Source organism: Trachurus japonicus, chromosome 14 (assembly GCF_045865225.1).
Source record: "Trachurus japonicus isolate A0001 chromosome 14, Traja_1.0".
Lineage (NCBI taxonomy): Eukaryota > Metazoa > Chordata > Actinopteri > Carangiformes > Carangidae > Trachurus > Trachurus japonicus.
Window position 1 is genome coordinate 8,906,836 of NC_140920.1, and position 17,874 is coordinate 8,924,709.

General features: G+C 45.3%; 1 protein-coding gene across 4 annotated transcripts in view; it reads left to right on the forward strand.

The window, feature by feature from the left end:
• The window catches only part of auts2a (activator of transcription and developmental regulator AUTS2 a), a 326,493-nt gene that overhangs the window by 273,567 nt on the left and 35,052 nt on the right, over nucleotides 1-17,874 (forward strand). For all 4 annotated transcript variants that reach the window (XM_085797320.1, XM_085797321.1, XM_085797319.1 and 1 more), the window contains one exon: nucleotides 13,680-13,728. In XM_085797320.1, the coding sequence (XP_085653446.1) occupies nucleotides 13,680-13,728 (49 nt within the window). The remainder of the gene's footprint in view (nucleotides 1-13,679; nucleotides 13,729-17,874) is intronic.

Genomic DNA, 17,874 nt, shown 5'->3' on the forward strand with positions numbered 1-17,874 from the left:
CATATGTGCAAAATGTGATAACTGGGATTGTTTACTGCATGAGCAGAGTCATGAGAGCCTTTAGAGCAGTGTTTGTCAACCTTGGGGTCGAGACCTCACGTAGGGTCGCCTGGAATTCAAATGGGGTCGCCTGAAATGTCTAATAACTGATAAAAATGACTGATACAAATATTTTTTTAACCAATTACTACTGTATTCTTTTTTAAATTATGATTAAAAACACCACACCCAACCTTGAACACCTTTCGGTAACACTTTACTTGAATAGGTATTAATAAGATTGACATAACACTGTCATAACCATGACAAAACAGCTGTCATAAACATCAATGAATACTTATGACAGCTGTCGTTAAGTGTCATTCTGTAAGTTATGTCACTTTTAATGCAAAGTTGACATTGTTTGAGATGTTTTTGTTCTGACAACTTGACATAAAGACAATTTAAACTGTCATAGCAGACCTAATTGCCAAACTTTAAAAAATATGTCAAGTTCTCATAACAAGGACATCTCAAATAATGTCAACTTTGCATCAAAAGTGACATAACTTACCGAATGACACTTAACGACAGCTGTCATAAGTATTCATTGATGTTTATGACAGCTGTTATGTCATGGTTAGGACAGTTTTATGTCAATCTTATGAATACCTATTCAAGTAAAGTGTTAACCAACTTTCTATACTTTCACTTTCTTAAATATAAATCGAGTTCAAATAAAATGCAGCATATAAAAATATCTGATATTATATTTGACGCACACAGGAGATTGTATCCATGTATGGCATTTATGCAATTGTGTCTATTAGCTCTTTGTTTTGTTTTTTCTCACTACAGCTTTTTTTTTTTTTTGAAAACACAATAAAAAACAGTTTGAAATGAAAATAGTGACTGCACGTGATCGCAGGTCGAATTTGTGATGTCAAAATGGGGTCACGAGCCATAAAAAGGTTGGGAACCACTGCTTTATTAGAGTGATGCTCCAAGTATTTCTCTCTGATGCCTTTGACAATAATGAGCAGAAATGGCGGGTGTGGCGACTTGTGATGTTCTTTCATCCGGTATTGTCATCGCAACTGTTCCGTGTGACATCTTGTATAGTTTACTGTCAAACCTGCTTTGCTTTAACTAAAGCTAAGCACCGGCAGCGTGAGCCGGTGCCAAACATGACAGCCACGCTCAGGTCTGTCTTCAGCCGGTGGCCTTTTATCGATAATGACAGATAAAGAGCCCTGTGATCTTGTGAAGCACCAGGCACTAGTGTTGATTACCATCCCTGCTGATAATGCCGCATGCTAATCATTGTAAACATCATGTTGTGGCTTTGACACACTTAGGCTTATCTGTAATTGGTGTAATTGTTACTAGCGTTTAACGAGATCTTCTTCCAGATATCGCTGAGTGCCAAAAGGATCGGGGTATGAGCGAGGCTGCCTCACATCTGCCTCGCTGATGGGGGCATTAGATCAACACTAACTCCTCTCGCTGTGCTATTAATGAAAGGCAGCCACGAGCCAGAGCACAAATCCGATAAAAGGGGCTGTAGATGAGGGGGTCATGAAATATTTAAATATACAGGGCTTCAAAGCGGAAGAGGCCTCCCGTTCCTATCAACAGACAGACCCCCTGCAGCCCAGTCATGGCCCCAGTCTGTGGCCCGCAACCAGCTCCACATGTAGGTCACACAGCAACAGCTCACTTTCCCGCTGAAGGAACGCCACCAGGGAAAAGGAGGGGATTCACAGATGAAATTGCTCCTGTCCTCAAACACACACACACACACACATAGACACACACACACACACAGGCTTCCTCTTGTTCAACCAGTCTCCCGTGTTCTAGTGTTACGGAGAGTGGGAGATGACAACGGGGTCAGGGAGGATATCCAAGTGTTGTCTCGGTGGAGTCTGTCTGACACGTTAAAACCTTCTGTCACATGATAGACGTTCGGCTTCTCCTCAGCAGACGTCCACGAGGCCCCGTTCACACAAGAGCCACATAAAAAAAAAAGTACAGAAGGATGCGTCTCATGGTGTTAGGGCTTTTTGCATTGAAAGAAACCTTTTAAAGGTGTTCAGTTCAATTGCCGCACAAATTTGATTGGTCGTTATCGAGCAGGCAGGATATTCAATGTTTGGAGCAAGACCGAGCTTGGTGTCTGTGTTTGTGTCTCAGACGTTTGATTGATGGATAACGGATCCAATATCAGTGGCTGATGAATCGTGAGCAACGTGACGCATAATTTGTGTTCCTGCATTATCCAATGCGAAAAAAAATCACCCCACTTTCATCCAGGATTTCCTCGAAATTAGCCGAATTTTGCACAAAGTTTCTTTACATCGTCTGATAGATGAGTTATTACACTAATGTTAAGACCCACAGTGGGCTCAAATTCAATTTTCTTTTCTGAATACCTTTAAGGAGACACAAGATGTATCACCTGTCGGCCGCCGAATGACAAGTGTCGAGTGTCTTGTGTTTACCTTGCATTCTTTCTTTTCTTTTCTTTCTTTTTTTCATCTCAAAGAGGCTCAGACTTCCCATCGCTCTCCTTCCCATCACTCAGACCTCCAGCGGGGAGGCTACTGTCGGCAGAACAACCACCTCATTTAGCTCGGGCCTCGCAAAATGCAATTAGAAGTCCCTCAATGGGCAGCGGGGGCCTGGGATAAGATGCAGACAGAGAGAGAGAGAGAAAAGAGTTGAGGTTGGGGAGGGGGCAGTGGTGGACAGTAACGGAGTAAATATACTTGAGTACTGTACTTAAAGGGATAGTTCACCCTAGAATGATATTTCGCTCATTATCTACTCACCCTCATGTGGACTAAGGGCTGGAAGAAGTTTCAGAGTCCTCCGTCCCTTCTCTGAGTTACAGGGGGTCTTGGTGTAGCAGTGCATGTCCATATAACGGTTGTAAAGGGACACCAGAGCTCTTCGTAAAAAAACACACACAAAAAAACATCCAAATACCTCCATGCTGCTCGTATGTAATGTCCGTCTTGTGCTGAAGCCCCAAATTGCGTAATTGTCCCGAAAAAAATTAAATAAGTCTATATTTTAAGCTTGTTTGTTGCGGAAGCTTCTCAAAGCTCCTCTTCCTGGTCCGTCCAAATCTCGCGTGATTTGCGCCGGCGTCAGTGCGGTTACTGCGAATCACGCGAGATTTGGACGGACCAGGAAGAGGAGCTTTGAGAAGCTTCCGCTACAAACAAGCTTAAAATATAGACTTATTTAATTTTTTTCGGGACAATTACGCAATTTGGGGCTTCAGCACAAGACGGACATTACATACGAGCAGCATGGAGGTATTTGGATGTTTTTTTGTGTGTGTTTTTTTACGAAGAGCTCTGGTGTCCCTTTACAACCGTTATATGGACATGCACTGCTACACCAAGACCCCCTGTAACTCAGAGAAGGGACGGAGGACTCTGAAACTTCTTCCAGCCCTTAGTCCACATGAGGGTGAGTAGATAATGAGCGAAATATCATTCTAGGGTGAACTATCCCTTTAAGTACATATCCAGAGGATTTGTACTTTACTTGAGTATTAGATTTCTTAGGTACTTATTACTCTTACTTGAATACATTTCCAAGACAAATATTTTTACTTTTACTTGAGTTAATTTCTAGGAAGGCTGAAAAGTACTTGTTACTTTCAGGTCTGCTCTTTTTTTTTTTTTTTTTTCTAAAATCCTATTGAACACAAGCCGTGTTTGTCAAAGAAGGAAACCCTAACCCCTAAAAGCAGCACATCAGTGCAGCTGGTTTCAAAGAGTTAATTCTCAGAAACAAGAGTTAAAAGGTCCTTAAATTCATTTAGAAAAAAATATAGTAATTCATTGATGTGAAAAATAAGAAATTTACTCTTACTCTTACTTTTACTTAAAGTAAATTTAAAAGCATGTACTTTTGGATACTTAAGTACCTTTAAAAGTAACATGTTGACTGAGCTACTTTTACTTGTAACGGAGTACATTTTGACTAGTAGTATTTGTACTCTTACTCAAGTACTGGAGTCGAGTACTCTGTCCATCTCTGGGGAGGGAGGAGGGGGAGGGTCGCTGTCTGTCTGTCTGTCTGTCACCCCGCTGGCTTTTGATGTCCGTGGCCCATCTCGTGTCCCCCTAGAGAGCCCATCATCAGGCCCCCACTCCGGAGCTGTTGAGCACAGAGAGAGAGCCTTGGAGAGGCTTGTTGAAGTGGAGCATGGTGGGAGTAGGGGGGTGAGGGGGTGTTGGGGGGGTTGACTGGGGCTGTCTCTGTTGGTGCCTGACAGAATGGTCTTGACGGAGCGTGTCAGAGGTCTAATCCCTCAGACCATACTCCTCCAGCCGGGTGAATCGCTCAGGGGGTCCGCAGAGGGTCAGACAGGTTTTAATACAACGCCTTAGTGCTGATTTCCTCACTGCTTCCCTGTAGTAATTCCTTTTTAAGACACAGCAGGCTGTTTCTCTCTCCCCTATACCTCCCTCCCTCTCTTTGGCTCCATCTTCCTCTCTGTATTTTCTGTCTCGCTGTCTTCCCTGCTCCTTTCCTCTCTAGTTCCTTTTCGCCTTTATCTCTCTGCTTCCCCCTTGTTTCCTCGCTCCCATCGCGCCGCAGAGAAGAGAGAAACAAAACGGCGGAAAATAATATCCCTGCCAGCACAGTTGCTCTTGGTTAGTATTAAGTTGAGGCCTCGTGGGGTGGGGTGGAGGGGATGGGGGGGTTCTTTGGTTGTAGATGTCTGCTGGGTCTCCGCAAATATAAAGACATGCAGATTAGGGAGAAAAATTAAAGCTGGGGCTTTATTATCTGTTGGGGATGTGGCTCCACTGTAGAGCTTCACACAGAAACCAGGGTTCAAATTAGAGGAGGCTTATAATTCTTCCTTTTATTGTCATTGAGCTTAAATCATACTATAGCTTCTTGAGGTTATAGTGAATAAGCTCAAGATGAATATGTACAGTATGCCAAGCGCTTGCTGATTACAGCGTTGTTTTGACGAGCAGAGAGCAGCGCGGCAAGGACACTGACATGTTGTGGTGATGAAAGCAAACATCACAAATAATAATGAAAAAATGCAGCACATTACATTTTCTAATTTCCTTTTCACATGCCTCATCTTTGTTTTCTGAGTTCTTTTTTTCAGCCCAGTAAATCTTTATGTCAGCACATGTGAGTGACAGCACTATAAATATACTAGATGCCGATTTGCCTTTAAAATAATTTATCCTGGGTTGGAGAATTAGTAATTATAGTGGCATTAAGAGAAAATGTTAAAGGTAAATCAAGCCTAATATCCATGAATGTGCTTGTGTGTGTGTGTGCGTGCGTTGACGCAGGCATTTGAGGCACATATGCTCCTTTCTGTTAAAAGGGGAGGGAGAGTGATTGACTGGTCTGAAATTATCCACGGCATCACAGCCCACAGCCCACATTCCACTGCAATGCCTGTAATTTAGGCAAAAAGGGTCTCCCATTTCTCCAGTGACTGGACAAAGTGTGTGTGTGTGTGTGTGGGGGGGGTGTGAGGGAAGGAGGAAGGCGGTGGGAGGGGCTTTTGAAGCGGGGAAGGTTAAACCAATTTTCTCTTCTGCATTGTTTTCCAAAGTGAGTCCCACGGCAGTGACATTACACCGATGGCCGGTGGAGTAGGGTTGTTCCCGCTGACAGGCCGGTCCTTTCTGCCCGGCCGCAATGTCAACTGGATCTGATTATTGCCTACCAGATCCAGATAATGTCTGCCATTGATCAGGCCCATTTATCTTGAACTCCTGCTTTCACAGACCACGGGGAGATGAGGGAGATACAGATAAGCAGATAACACAGTCTCTACAGGCTTTTAACAACCAGCAGAAATAGTTTTTTTCCCCGCTGCTGACATATGATGTGAGTTTCACATCTCTTGGCTCGGGGAAGTTTTATTAAATCACAAAGGATATACAAAGGTAACGTCATCATCAGATCATAAGATGCTCTTTCATCACAGCGTCCATCAGTCTTCCTAAAATGTTTCCCAGCATGCCAATCATACTGCGTGAACATAATGTGGTTGAAATAAGAGGAGGAAATGCGATGGAGAGTAGAGATTCATTTTGGCGCTGGTTATTTACAGGTTTACTACTGAAAAGCGTGTCTGTGGCAACGCAGATGGAAATTCTCCATTCCTTAAATCTTCCATTCTCTCCGTCAGGATATTTGATTGATGCAGTTTAACAGAGAAGACTGTCAGCTTTTCCAAAGGCTTTTTCTCCCCCCCCACCCACCCCTTCCACACACACTTTTGGCATGCTATGGTGTCCCAGTTTGTGTAACGGTTTTAATGCTGGGTGCATTTGTCTTTGTCTGTGGGTGTGTGTTTGCATGCATAGCCGTGTGTCATCCGCACATTAATACTAGCAATGAGTGACAGATTAATTTATGTCTGGCTACGTGTCTGAGGAATTGGGAAGAAAGGGCCTGTCATTGCTTCTTGTCGAGTGGGGAGGGGGGGAGTGGGGGGGTAGAGATTAGAGCCAGTTGTCATTGACAACCCAGTGCAGGCTCCGGGAGATAAGGTCGGATGTAATGACTGTAGAAAAAAAATAATAAACCTAATTTATAAAAAATAAATAAAAAAATAAAACATCTTTATATTGCCCTCAAAAGGCCAGGAGAGGAGACGTAGGCACATCCAAGCGTGTGGGTTTATGTGTGCGCAATTAGAAATCTTTCACAGTTCTTTGATGTGCGCTGCTGCAACGTTTGGACGCTTCACAACCGAAGCAACAAGGAGGGTGTGATCCAGCCCCCACTCCCTCCTCCGAGGAGATGAGGAATTCTTTTCAAACCTTGTCACACTGGGGTTTTTATTATTACTGTGAACCATGCACAGTTCATTTTTAATCAGGTATTATTTGGTTAATACTGATAATCAGATTATTGTGTGTAAATAGCCACTGAATTATAATGATACACGGTCTTCCACTCTTTGCCTGCCCGTCACACACTGCCACAAGTTATTTTTACAGTGTAGTAACACGTTTAAATCCCCACATGACGCTAAAAATAGTTGGGTAAGTGGGTATGGTTGGATTAACCAGGCTATAGCCGGTTCTTTCAGTCACCTTCCCTTGTTCACACTGGCAGTGTAACAGTGTTGGTTGGTCCACCACTTTGGTCCAGATTGAAAAGTTTCAACCACTTGATGAGCTGCCGTGGAATATACGTATATGTTACATGCATTTAGGATAAATTGCTTCTTTAACTTTTTAAAGAGACCCCGAGGAGTTTGCTTTTGGTTATAAAAGAGTCTCATATTACAGTAATGTGGACGAATCTACGTTACCCACTTGTTATGTTAATGGGTCCATTTTAGATAAATATATCATTTTGTCTTCATCGTTATTTTTTTGACATTATTATTTAGTGGTCGACTCGCCCAGCATTTCCTACTTTCGGTTTCCTGGACGCTGCCCGGTGGGTCATGGGAATAACGCTGTCGGATCGCTAATTGGCATCGTTTACGGTCGGAACTACGACGGTATCTGATCATCTTCGAACGTCCGACTTTTATTCTTGATTAATGAAAACATTCTTGACAAATGTTTTCTTCCGTCCATCTTGCACCGGTCCAAGGCTCATGGGAAATGTAGTGTGAAAACACTTCGCTTTCCGAAACTCCTCGTTGTCCCTTTAAACTAATGAGTCAAAATTCTGATTTGTCTTTTATTTATGACTGAATACTTACCTACAGGCTGATGACATTTCCATCCTTTCGACCGTGCTTTTTGTTTCCTAATTCTGAATATTAGCGTAACACACTAAGCTACAATGGTAAAACAAATAATCAGCCTGTTAACGTTGTTGCTGAGCTAATAATTAACAGACAGCACTATACACATCTGCCAAGGAGAGACTGAGGGTCACATCAGGCCAGTTGCTCAGGTGGGTGTGATGTCTGATGTTAATTTTAGAGAGAAGTTACAGAAACTGTTGATTGCAGTGTGCTTTCTCTCCCTGTCAAAATGTCTGCTGTGAGAATGTGTCTATAGGTGGTGTAGAGGCTGACAGAGCGGAGCTGCAGCCTCAGTCTTGTTTACTCATATTTACCCTGCGCTCCTTTGTCTGCCTCAGGAGCTACTGTATTTTGTTCTGACAGGGATGTCACTGTGAGGTGAAGCTGCTGGTGAAACACCCACCCACCTGAGATGACTGCTGCTCATGGCTCATAACTGTGTTCGATGTCATTAAGGAAATTCTTTCTATTCCCTGGTCTCTGCATCCCATCGCAGCTTGAATACGTCAGTATTTTTGAAGCTCTGAGCCTGGAGTCAGCGGGCGATCGTAACAAGAGCTTTTAACATATTACATCGCCAGCACTCATGTTACACTTATCAGTAATATTTTAAATGAGGGTAGATTTGGCATAATGGCAGGAAGGCTCATAAAGGCTAGCCGGTCCCCTGTGATTGTAATCTGGGAGAGAGTTCCTGTAAAATTAAACCGTGGTTGTAGGGGGGAGAGACAAACATGGCTCTGGTTTCTTTGAAGTGGAGAATCAGCCTCCAAAAAAAAGAATAAAAGATGACAAAATGTCAGTGTGAAGCTGATGGTCTATAGACAGAACTTACGTGCCCAGACAGCAATTACTGGGATACATAGCATACATCCAGACATCGTGTTTGATCTCAGCGCTTCATTCTCTTGCACGGACGATGTTTTTCCACAGTCAAACTGTGCAGGGTTCTCCTTTTTTTCATGTGCATGTGTTCATCTCTGTCAGCGTTTCATTTGAATTAAAAATAATGTGCAGTAAGAGATCCGGACGCTGATTGTTTGGCAGTGTGGCTGTAATCACAGACTTGTGGTCGCTCTCAAATCTGATAATGACCGTTTAAAATGGAGAACAGCGACTCGCTCGTCGCCGCTGCTGCTGCTGCTGCTGCTGCTGCTGCTGCTGCTGCTGCTGCTGCTGCTGCTGCTGCTGCTGCTGCTGCTGCTGCTGCTGCTGCTGCTGCTGCTGCTGCTGCTGCTGCACAGGCCTGTGAAAACGACTGGTAGCCATTTTATGTTGGTGGCAGTCGTATAAATACATATCTTGAAGCCAGTCATGTCATGCGTTTGAAGCCAAACCACGATTTGCCCTTGATGCTTCATCACAATCACCGCTTCAAACAAAAAAAATCCTTGTGATCTAATTACATGTAACCACAGTTAGTACATTTGCAACTAATTTTAGACATGATTTACTCTATTTCTGTGACTGGAGAACGAACTGTGGCATTGTACAGCTGAGTGATTTCACTGTACTTATCAAAGATGTTTTCCCACAGCCTGTGTGCAACAGTAGGCCAGAGGGTAATTACTTCATTAGTTGAAGGGGTTCAATGCACAATGCACACGTCTCTGAAACACACCAGGATGTATAGCAGCAGCGGGTAACTTTCTCCCAGGCCCTTTGTGACCAACAGCCTTTATCCTCTGAGCCAAGTGGCTGGACTTTAACCGGCCACCTGAGGCCGGTCCTTCCCTCCCTCTGATGGTACTTCACATTCTTTGTTCTGTATGTCTGTACATGGATGGATTGTAAACTTCTCACTTCAGCCCAGACTGAGCCATCTGACTGTGGTTTGGAGAGAAATGGCGTTGTGTCAGGCAGCTCCAGTGTGTGACGATTTGTTTTGCCTCTCTGAAATCTCGGGCAACTAACTGTACAGTATATCCCATTTCCCATGACTTCATGTTTGCATGGCCGGTCCCATGCAGCCCAGCCAACAGACCCTCGGTCGCTCTGTTACCGAGCGACGGATTAGCATCTCCGCCATGAGCTAAGTCTGTTTTCTGCTCTGTGGTTGCTTGGGTTGAGCTGGCAAAGGAAATACCTTGCAATGTGACTCTATTGTACATCCATTGACCTCCCAGCCAGTGGGTTAATGCTCATTAGACAAGCCTCTATTAAGAGGATTCTCCAGGACTTGTCCAGCATTAGATCAGGATTTGCCAAATGTGGTGTGATCCAGGAGAAGGACGGATGGACGCTGTTGCTTCTCAGGTAAATATCACTTTCAGGCCTCAAGTGCGAATCTTGACAGAATAGTGTCCCACACCTTAAAACCTTCCTGTTGTCCTTCTGGGTCAAATTGACCCAATCTGTTCCCTTCCTCAATCCTTCTATCCTTCCTTCCTTCCCTCCGTTCTTATGTACTTCTCTTCCTTCTTCTTTTGATCCAGTTGACCTGATCTGTTTCCTCTCTCCATCTTTCTTTCCTTCCTTTTTCCCCTTCCTTCCTTCCTTCCTTCCTTCCTTCCTTCCTTCCTTCCTTCCTTCCCTTTGTCTTTTTCTTCCTAACTCCTTTGATCCAATTGATCCGATCTGTTTCCTCCCTCCATCTTTCTTTCCTTCCTTTTTCCCTTCCTTCTTTCCACAATCATTTTCCCTTTCCTTCCTTCCTTCCTTGAACGAATCTGCTCCCTCCCTCCATCTTTCATTTCTTATTTTTTCCCCTCCTTCCTTCCTTCCTTCCTTCCTTCTTTCCTTCCTTCCTTCCTTCCTTCTGTCCCTTTGTTCTTACTTCTTCCTTCCTTTTTGACCTGATTGACCCAATCTGTTCCCTCTCTCCTTCTTCCTTCCCCTCCATTTCCCCTTCCTTCTTTCCTCCCATCTTTCCCTTTCTCCTTCCTGCCTTCCTTCCTTCCTTCCTTCCTGCCTTCCTTCCTTCCTTCCTTCCTTCCTTCTCTCTTTCCATTCGTCCTTCCTTCCTTGACCCAGGACAACAGGAGGGTTTTAAATCTTACACACACACACTCTGTGGCATCAACATTGACCAGGAAACAACTAGAAGCTGCCTCCTCTGAGCCAGAGGCCGAGCCCTGCAGCTCCAGCGGGGTTGTTTTGTTGTGACCATGGGGAGGGAAGCTTAGAAAATAAAAAACCCACTCTGCTTTGGTTAAGTTATCACATAATTATAAACTTGGTAAGTCGTGATTTATGTCTGCAGTGTCAGGGGTGGGATCTCCTCTGGGTTTTAGGTTTTGTCAGGGTGGGCCACGGAGAGCTCAGAGCTCAAATTGAAGGCTGCGTGACCCTAAGTGCTTTTTATATTACCGGCTGACCTCCCTTCAGGCAAGCTGAGTGGGAGTTGATCCAGCAGGAAGACAGCGCCTGTGGGCTGCGAGGTGGTGCATGCTGTTTGTAAAGGAGCGTTTTGTTTTTCCTCCCCTCACGGTAGCAGCACCCTACTGGGGAATTCATTAGCGGCTGACATCACCTCACTCAGTGCGGGAGTGAAAGAAAGAATATCTTTCTGCCTCTGCTCTCTCTCTCTCTCTCCCCTCCCTCTTTCCTTTCCTTTCCCTTCTCCTCTCTTGTTCTCTCACTCTCTCTCCCTCCCTCTCTCTCTCTGTCTCCTTATCAAGCCCTGGTGCGCTGCCGTCTCTCCTTTTGCGCGCCATTTACGCAAAAGGGTAAAACGCGCCGATGTGCGCCTCCGTGACCTCAAAGCTTTTCGGAAGCCACGAAAAACACGAGTGTTTGTCCTGCGAAGGAGCACGACTGACTGACTGAAGGCTGAATCCAAGTCCGCCTGTGGAAATCAGGAAGTGGGAGGACCCGACCGTGAAGGCAGCAGCAGCAGCGGCGGCGGCGGCGGCAGCACTCGGGCAGTCAGTCGCTGGATGAATGGGAGTTTGTCTGCTGCTTGGGAGCGGATGGGGAGAGGCTCTTGTGTGCCCACGACAGGGATCCGTCAGAGAGAGAACTGCAGACTGGCTTTGCAGCTGAACACACGGCGGCAGCGGGCTTACACCTTGTGATTTTTCTTTTTCCTTTTTTTTTGAGCTGCCTCCATCTCTGTGTCTTCAGAGGAAAACTGGCCCGTGCGCTTTGTTGGATTGGTTCGCTCCGTCGGACGCAGCCCTAAAACCCTCTCTGCGCACCGACACACAAACCCTCCCGGATCCTGTTTGTTTCCTCTCACGGATATTTCCGACAGGAGAATATAGGTGTGGGGAAAGAAAAACCTCACATTGTGTCCTGAGCGAGGAAAAGAAAGGTGGATCAAGGGATTTTTTTTCCTCCTCCTCTGCGCTCGTCGCCTCAGTGCCGTTGCAGAAGCTCTCCGTGGCGAGACACATGGTTCCCTTTGTCCAAAAGGCGCAGTAGCTTTGTGAACGGCTTTGGATTTTTTTTTCTTTTTCTTTTTCTTGGAAAGGCTTCTTCTCTCTCCGCATGGCTGTCCTCAATTTAAAAGGAGTAGACTTCGTCGCCTCTTGTGTGGATTATATTATTTGAGAAGCAGAATGTGAAACGGGGCCATATTTACCAGACCGAGAAAGTAATATCCTGCACTTATTTGCTAACCTTGCCACATCAAAGGTATGCGCGCTGCCTCTGAGCCGCTTCTTAATCTAAGATTTATTTATCGCTGTGTGCGAGAGCCCGAGAAAATGGTGTGAGTGGGGTCTTATCATAGTAACCATTGTCACGCCACCTCTTCTGCTGTCATCCACTCCGCAGCTTTCATTGTTTACATTTTGTCAGTGTTGGAGCAGACAATTAATACCCGACCCATTAATGCGTGTGTGTGTGCGTGTGTATGTGTTTTTTTCTAACAAATCAGCCCTAATAGGGAGCTGCTTGTTTACCCGCACTGTTGTGTTTTGATTCTATGATTACAACACTTCTCCTGTGGAGACACATCGTTGTAACTGACAGGAGTGCTGCTGCATATAACCGAGCTGTCACTGCAAGCAGATGTTGAATATTCCTGTCATTAGAGGATATATGTATGGTAAACCATTAGAAAATAGATAAATAAGCAGCCAACCACTGCTGTCCAGGTGTAATAATGCCTTAACATCACATGTGGTCCAGAATTAAGCATGACAGTGAATCCACAAAGCCACTTATCAGAAATTCATTTCATCCAGAGGAACCTGTCTGTCCTCCTCCCATGTGCAGCTTTTACGGGTGTTGTCCTGTTTCTTCTCTATAGCAACCTGTAGTGATTCACAACAGAACAACATATTTTTTTCCTAAATGTCGAGATTGGGATGTAATTCATCATTGAGTTTGGTTTTTATTAACTTTTTTTTTCACCAAAACAAGTATTTTATTGTTAGACTATTCCGGTTTTAATTTCCATCCCTGCACATTTTCATCCCTAACGCGGTGATGCTGTCGGTGCTCTGCTCTGCTCTGCTCAGACAGGAGGAGGGATGGAGCTGCTGTGTCACGGAGCAACAGTGCCATCAAGTGGCGTCGATATGAAAAGGCCACTTGTTTTCGTTTGAGTCTTGTTGTGCAAGTGTTGGGTTTTGATCCTGGTGCTCAGGTTCACCCAAGTAATTTCAGATATAATTTGCACATGACAGAGTGCAGAGGATGACGCTACATGGGAAATTTGATCTTGCACCTTCTCTTTGTAAAACCCAGGGCATGTGTCAAGCCCACATGGTCGGAGACAAATCTCCAAATCACATCTAATAAACCTGACTGGTGTGAATTTAGGAAGCAGCTCTATCCTAAAATGACTTTGTGGTAATTTCAGCATTACCATAACCTTGTGATGTGCACACTGTCAGCAGTTGCTCCTCTGAATCGTAGCCAGAAATCTGTGCATGCATGGGTCTGGGGCATTTTGGAGGGAAATGATATTGCACTCGGTGTTTTGCAGTTGTGTGTGATATTTTGCTGATTTTAATTTCCTCTTTTCCAGGTCTCCGATGCCGGCTCCGAGAAATTTTTCAGCACAGCTGCAGTTAAAGGTACAGACATGATGTTTATGTTTTTATACTGTGCTGGTGTGGTGTTTGGTATGATGGTGCAGGTGTACTGCACTGAACCTCCATCCTCTTGGGTTATCACCATCTTGTCATCAGTATATGCATCGTCCCAGTGCAGTGATATTCGTCATATTTGTGTGGTTGTTTAACACGACGGCATCACATCCATCCTTCGCTCCAAGTTCCCACCACCCAGGCAGAGGATGAAACATCTCCCTCCCGCCTTGTAAGACATCAGATGGAATCACTAAAATGCTTCATGTAGGCCTGTGTTTTTGCATGGATGGAACATGTGACAGGAAATGGTCTGGAACCAATGTGGCATCAGTTGCGAATGTGTTGAAATGCGCCAGGACTTGGCGGTGCAGCCAGAGAGAGCCAGGAGGAGGATGTGCTGCTACTAATGCTGCGGGGAGCGAAGTGAGGGCAGGAAAAGCATCTGCTTATGGCCTCAGTGTGCCAACACCACATGTGACCTCATTATTAAGTCACTAATTTGCTGTTAAAAGCAGCCCCATTTTCTCTGGCTCAGGGATAATGGAGGTTCCCCCGCGTGAATGGACATTCCTCTGTAATGGGGAGTTACTATGCAGTGCCGGAGGGGCGGGGGGGCAGGGGGGGGAGTGGAGGAGTGGAGGCTCGGTAGATGAGGGTTATGACCCCTTCAGGGCCGGGGCAGAGAGAGACGGGGCCTATACTGCCGATGATAGGCCCTCGTACCCTCCCCTCGTTTCTCTGCACTTCCCTCTGTGCGGACCTCTAAACACATTTCCCACATTCTGGCCTTTGATTCCCTGCAGGGCCTGATTTGTGGCGTCCATTGGGGGGCGGGGGGGGCTCAATGGCCATGCTTGACAGGGAGGTTTCCTTTTGAACGTGCTCCTCTGTGGACTTATTTGGTTCCCTTGAAAGGATTAAGGCCCCCTTTGTGCAGCCTAAATCAACAGAAGGCCGCCCTCTCTCCCCCTCTATGAAAGGACCTGACTGGGGAAACAGTACACAAAATACGCTTTCTCTCTGCTGCATGATAGTCCACTCTCTCTCTTGGCCCCTATTTCCATTTAAATATCCCCTCTTTTCTTCCCTTTTACCATCGCTGTCCCTCCTCTTCTCCTACCATATGCTAATGCTAATGCCTGCGCCTATTGCAGAGAGAGTGAGTCAAAGAATCCAGGTGCAGGGGAGAGCAAGGGCCCGTGGTATTTTCATGTAGGGTGGTGTTGAGATTAAAGAGTCAGGTGGGTTTTTGTTGGAGGGGGATTACCAGCACGGTAATGCAACCAAACCCTCAGGATGGGCAACCGCTCCAACAAAAACAGCGAGAACGACACGTTTGAGGGACGAGGAGTGTCAATATTTGCTCAGGGGCAGGTGCAAAAAGTCTCTGCTTGTTTGACAGTTTGTGCTTTAATTTTTTTTTGCTTATTGTGCTTTTGAGTATAGCGTATGCATAAAAAAGTCATGACAGGCCAGAATAGCAAAAAGTATTTTATATTGTGATGATTTGTAATTGGTATGTATGTTATTGACTTCTGCAATGAAGGAATGGTTGTGGTTGTAACAATAACCTTGTTGCTTGTGCGGGAAATCTATAGTCAGACATCTAAAGATATTTCCAGTGGAGAAAAAGCATAAACATTGCAGGAAAATAGACTTTGGTGAATAAATAAGGTTTTAAATATTTAATAGTAGCCTAGCAGGAGAAAAAAAAGTACCAAATAGCTGACATTTCTATGACAGATTGTGTATTATTCATAGTTGATGAGCCACAAGCTTATTTCAGACTCAGAGCCATTATTATTAATACTATTGTGACTGAGTGGAACAAAGGTAAGATGCACTGAACATACGTCGAAGCAACAGAGCGTGGAGAAGGGAAGGCCATTGTAATTCAGCTGCTGATGTGCAGCTTTGTTAATGACTGACTGTCGGGCTTTTTTCTCTGCAGCAAAGAGTGGAAATTAGCCCAGGGCAACCTCACATCTCTTTGAAGACTCGGTGCTGGTCCCTCATCTTTTAATCTCGCAGCTTTCTCACCTACTCAATAATTACTGTATTACTGTGTATTTTTCATGCACACTCAAAAGCAGTGTGTGTTTTTTTTCTTCTTCTTTTTCTTCTTCTTTCCACCCAAGGCCTACACTGCATTCTAAAAAGAGAAACTCCGACTGATGTGAATGCAGCTTTTGTCTTTTTCTGACGTTGATTTGTTTTCTTCCCCTCTCGTGTCGGCGTCACCTCGGGGCCGTCTGTGTCAACTCTGCATAGCTGTCTAATGTGAAGCTTAAAGTCACTATCACTCCTCTGCTCCCCTCTGTGTGTGTGTTTTTTTCTTTCTTCTTTTTCTTTCCCCTCTTTTCTCACTCCTGCTCACTCCGGGTTCAATTTGCCCGGGAATGGATTTCATTAACTAAGAGTCATTAAATGTTAGGTCTAATTACTGCGGTTGTCGATGCGCCTGCAGGTGTCAGTGAGCTATCCTGATTCATTTGCTCTGCAGGAGAGCCAGCGCCATGCAGGCCAAAAAAAAAAAAAGCTGTGGTAGTCTGTCTATCAGCCGCCGGTGAACAGCTTTGCCAACTGCCTAAGCTTCTTTGAAGGTGCTGTGGGTGGAAATCGGTAACCAAGCCTTATTAAGGCTGTGACTGCTGTCCAGGGAATGCAGCCGGTGGATACAGATGCTTATAATGCCACGGCGGCAGCAGCAGCAGCAACCGCATGTCACCACAAAGCCTCACAGACAGATCTATCAAATGATTAAAGCCTCGTCCCAGGGCAGTAATATCTTGTCACCCCATTACGTCCCCATCCCTCATGATATTGTCAGTCCACAAGCCGTCCTGAAGACTCGGCTAAGTCATCGGAGGGCAAGGGACTAAAGCTCACTGTGCATTGTTTGTCGAGCGTAGGCCCAGCAGCGAGATTAAGATAATGCCGGCTGACATTTAAAAAGCTCTGCAGTGCCATTTATCAAGAGGAGACATGAAAATGTTCTCATCAGTGAACTGCTGAGTCTGTAGATGGAATCTGTTCAGAATAGAAATAAGCAATGATACGAGAATGTTAAAGAATTTGTAATTGGCTTTTATCAAAAGTTGGATTTAAACTGTGGCCACAATTAGAGATAAGTTGAATCCTGTGATTCTCTATTTAAGGGTGTAGAGAAAATGCACTTGAGATTTTTCTGTCTTTTTTCAAAGAATTCATCTGCTAGATATATCGGAGAAGCGTGTCCCCAGTGAGACATCTCCTGCAGCTGTGTCTACGATGTGAGAGCGAGTTCAGTGCGGGGGTGAATTGAAGTGCACAGTGTAGTGATTCTCAGTTTCCCCCCCCCCTCCTCCTCTCCTCTCCTCTCCTCTCCTCAGCACAACGCTGATTTCACCATGCTTTACTGGAGTTAATGTGAAAATGAAGCGGTGCTACAGCGAGACCCGGGGCTGACGCCAGCGTGAAGAGCGCCGCTGGTGAAGTGTGTCGGGCTTGAGTGCGTCTGTCACCGAGGGAGAGAGAGAGAGAGAGAACACTGGCACGATGTGGAAGGTGTAATTTGCGGCGCTGATGACATTGTTTAAAAAAAAAAAATAGTGGAAAGAGAAAAGCGGAGGTGAACTTTTGTGGCAGATATCAGAGCTGAAGAGCTCCCTGGATTGTCATAGAGAGCTCTGCTGCCAGCAAAATTGCCTGTGAGCGTATTACTGCTGTGTGGGAGGGAGGGAGGGAGCTGAGGGCTTGTTTTTTCTTTCTCTCTCTGTCTCATTCTCTCTCTCTGCTTCCTGAGAGGAGGAGGAGGAGGGCCGGTGTTAGAGCTGCGTGTACTTGCAGGCTGTGGGCCGCCACCTGCTGTAATCTCAAGTGATATAGAGAGAGCAACAATCACGCCACAAATCACCCAGGCAGCTCCCTAACTCATTCAGTGGACTGGAAAGAGAGAAGGTTTGGCCTTTCACAGCACACCAGTGTTGGTTTACTGCCCCCGGGCTCGCCGCGCTGCCCCCGCGCTGCCCCCGTGCTGACCTTCTGCCGTCTGTGTGGGTTTGTGTGTCAAGAAATCAGGGGCCGCCTGTGGAACTTGACCTGATGCGCATGTGGTAAGATGACCTGGCTATACCATTGGCCTTTTGTGCG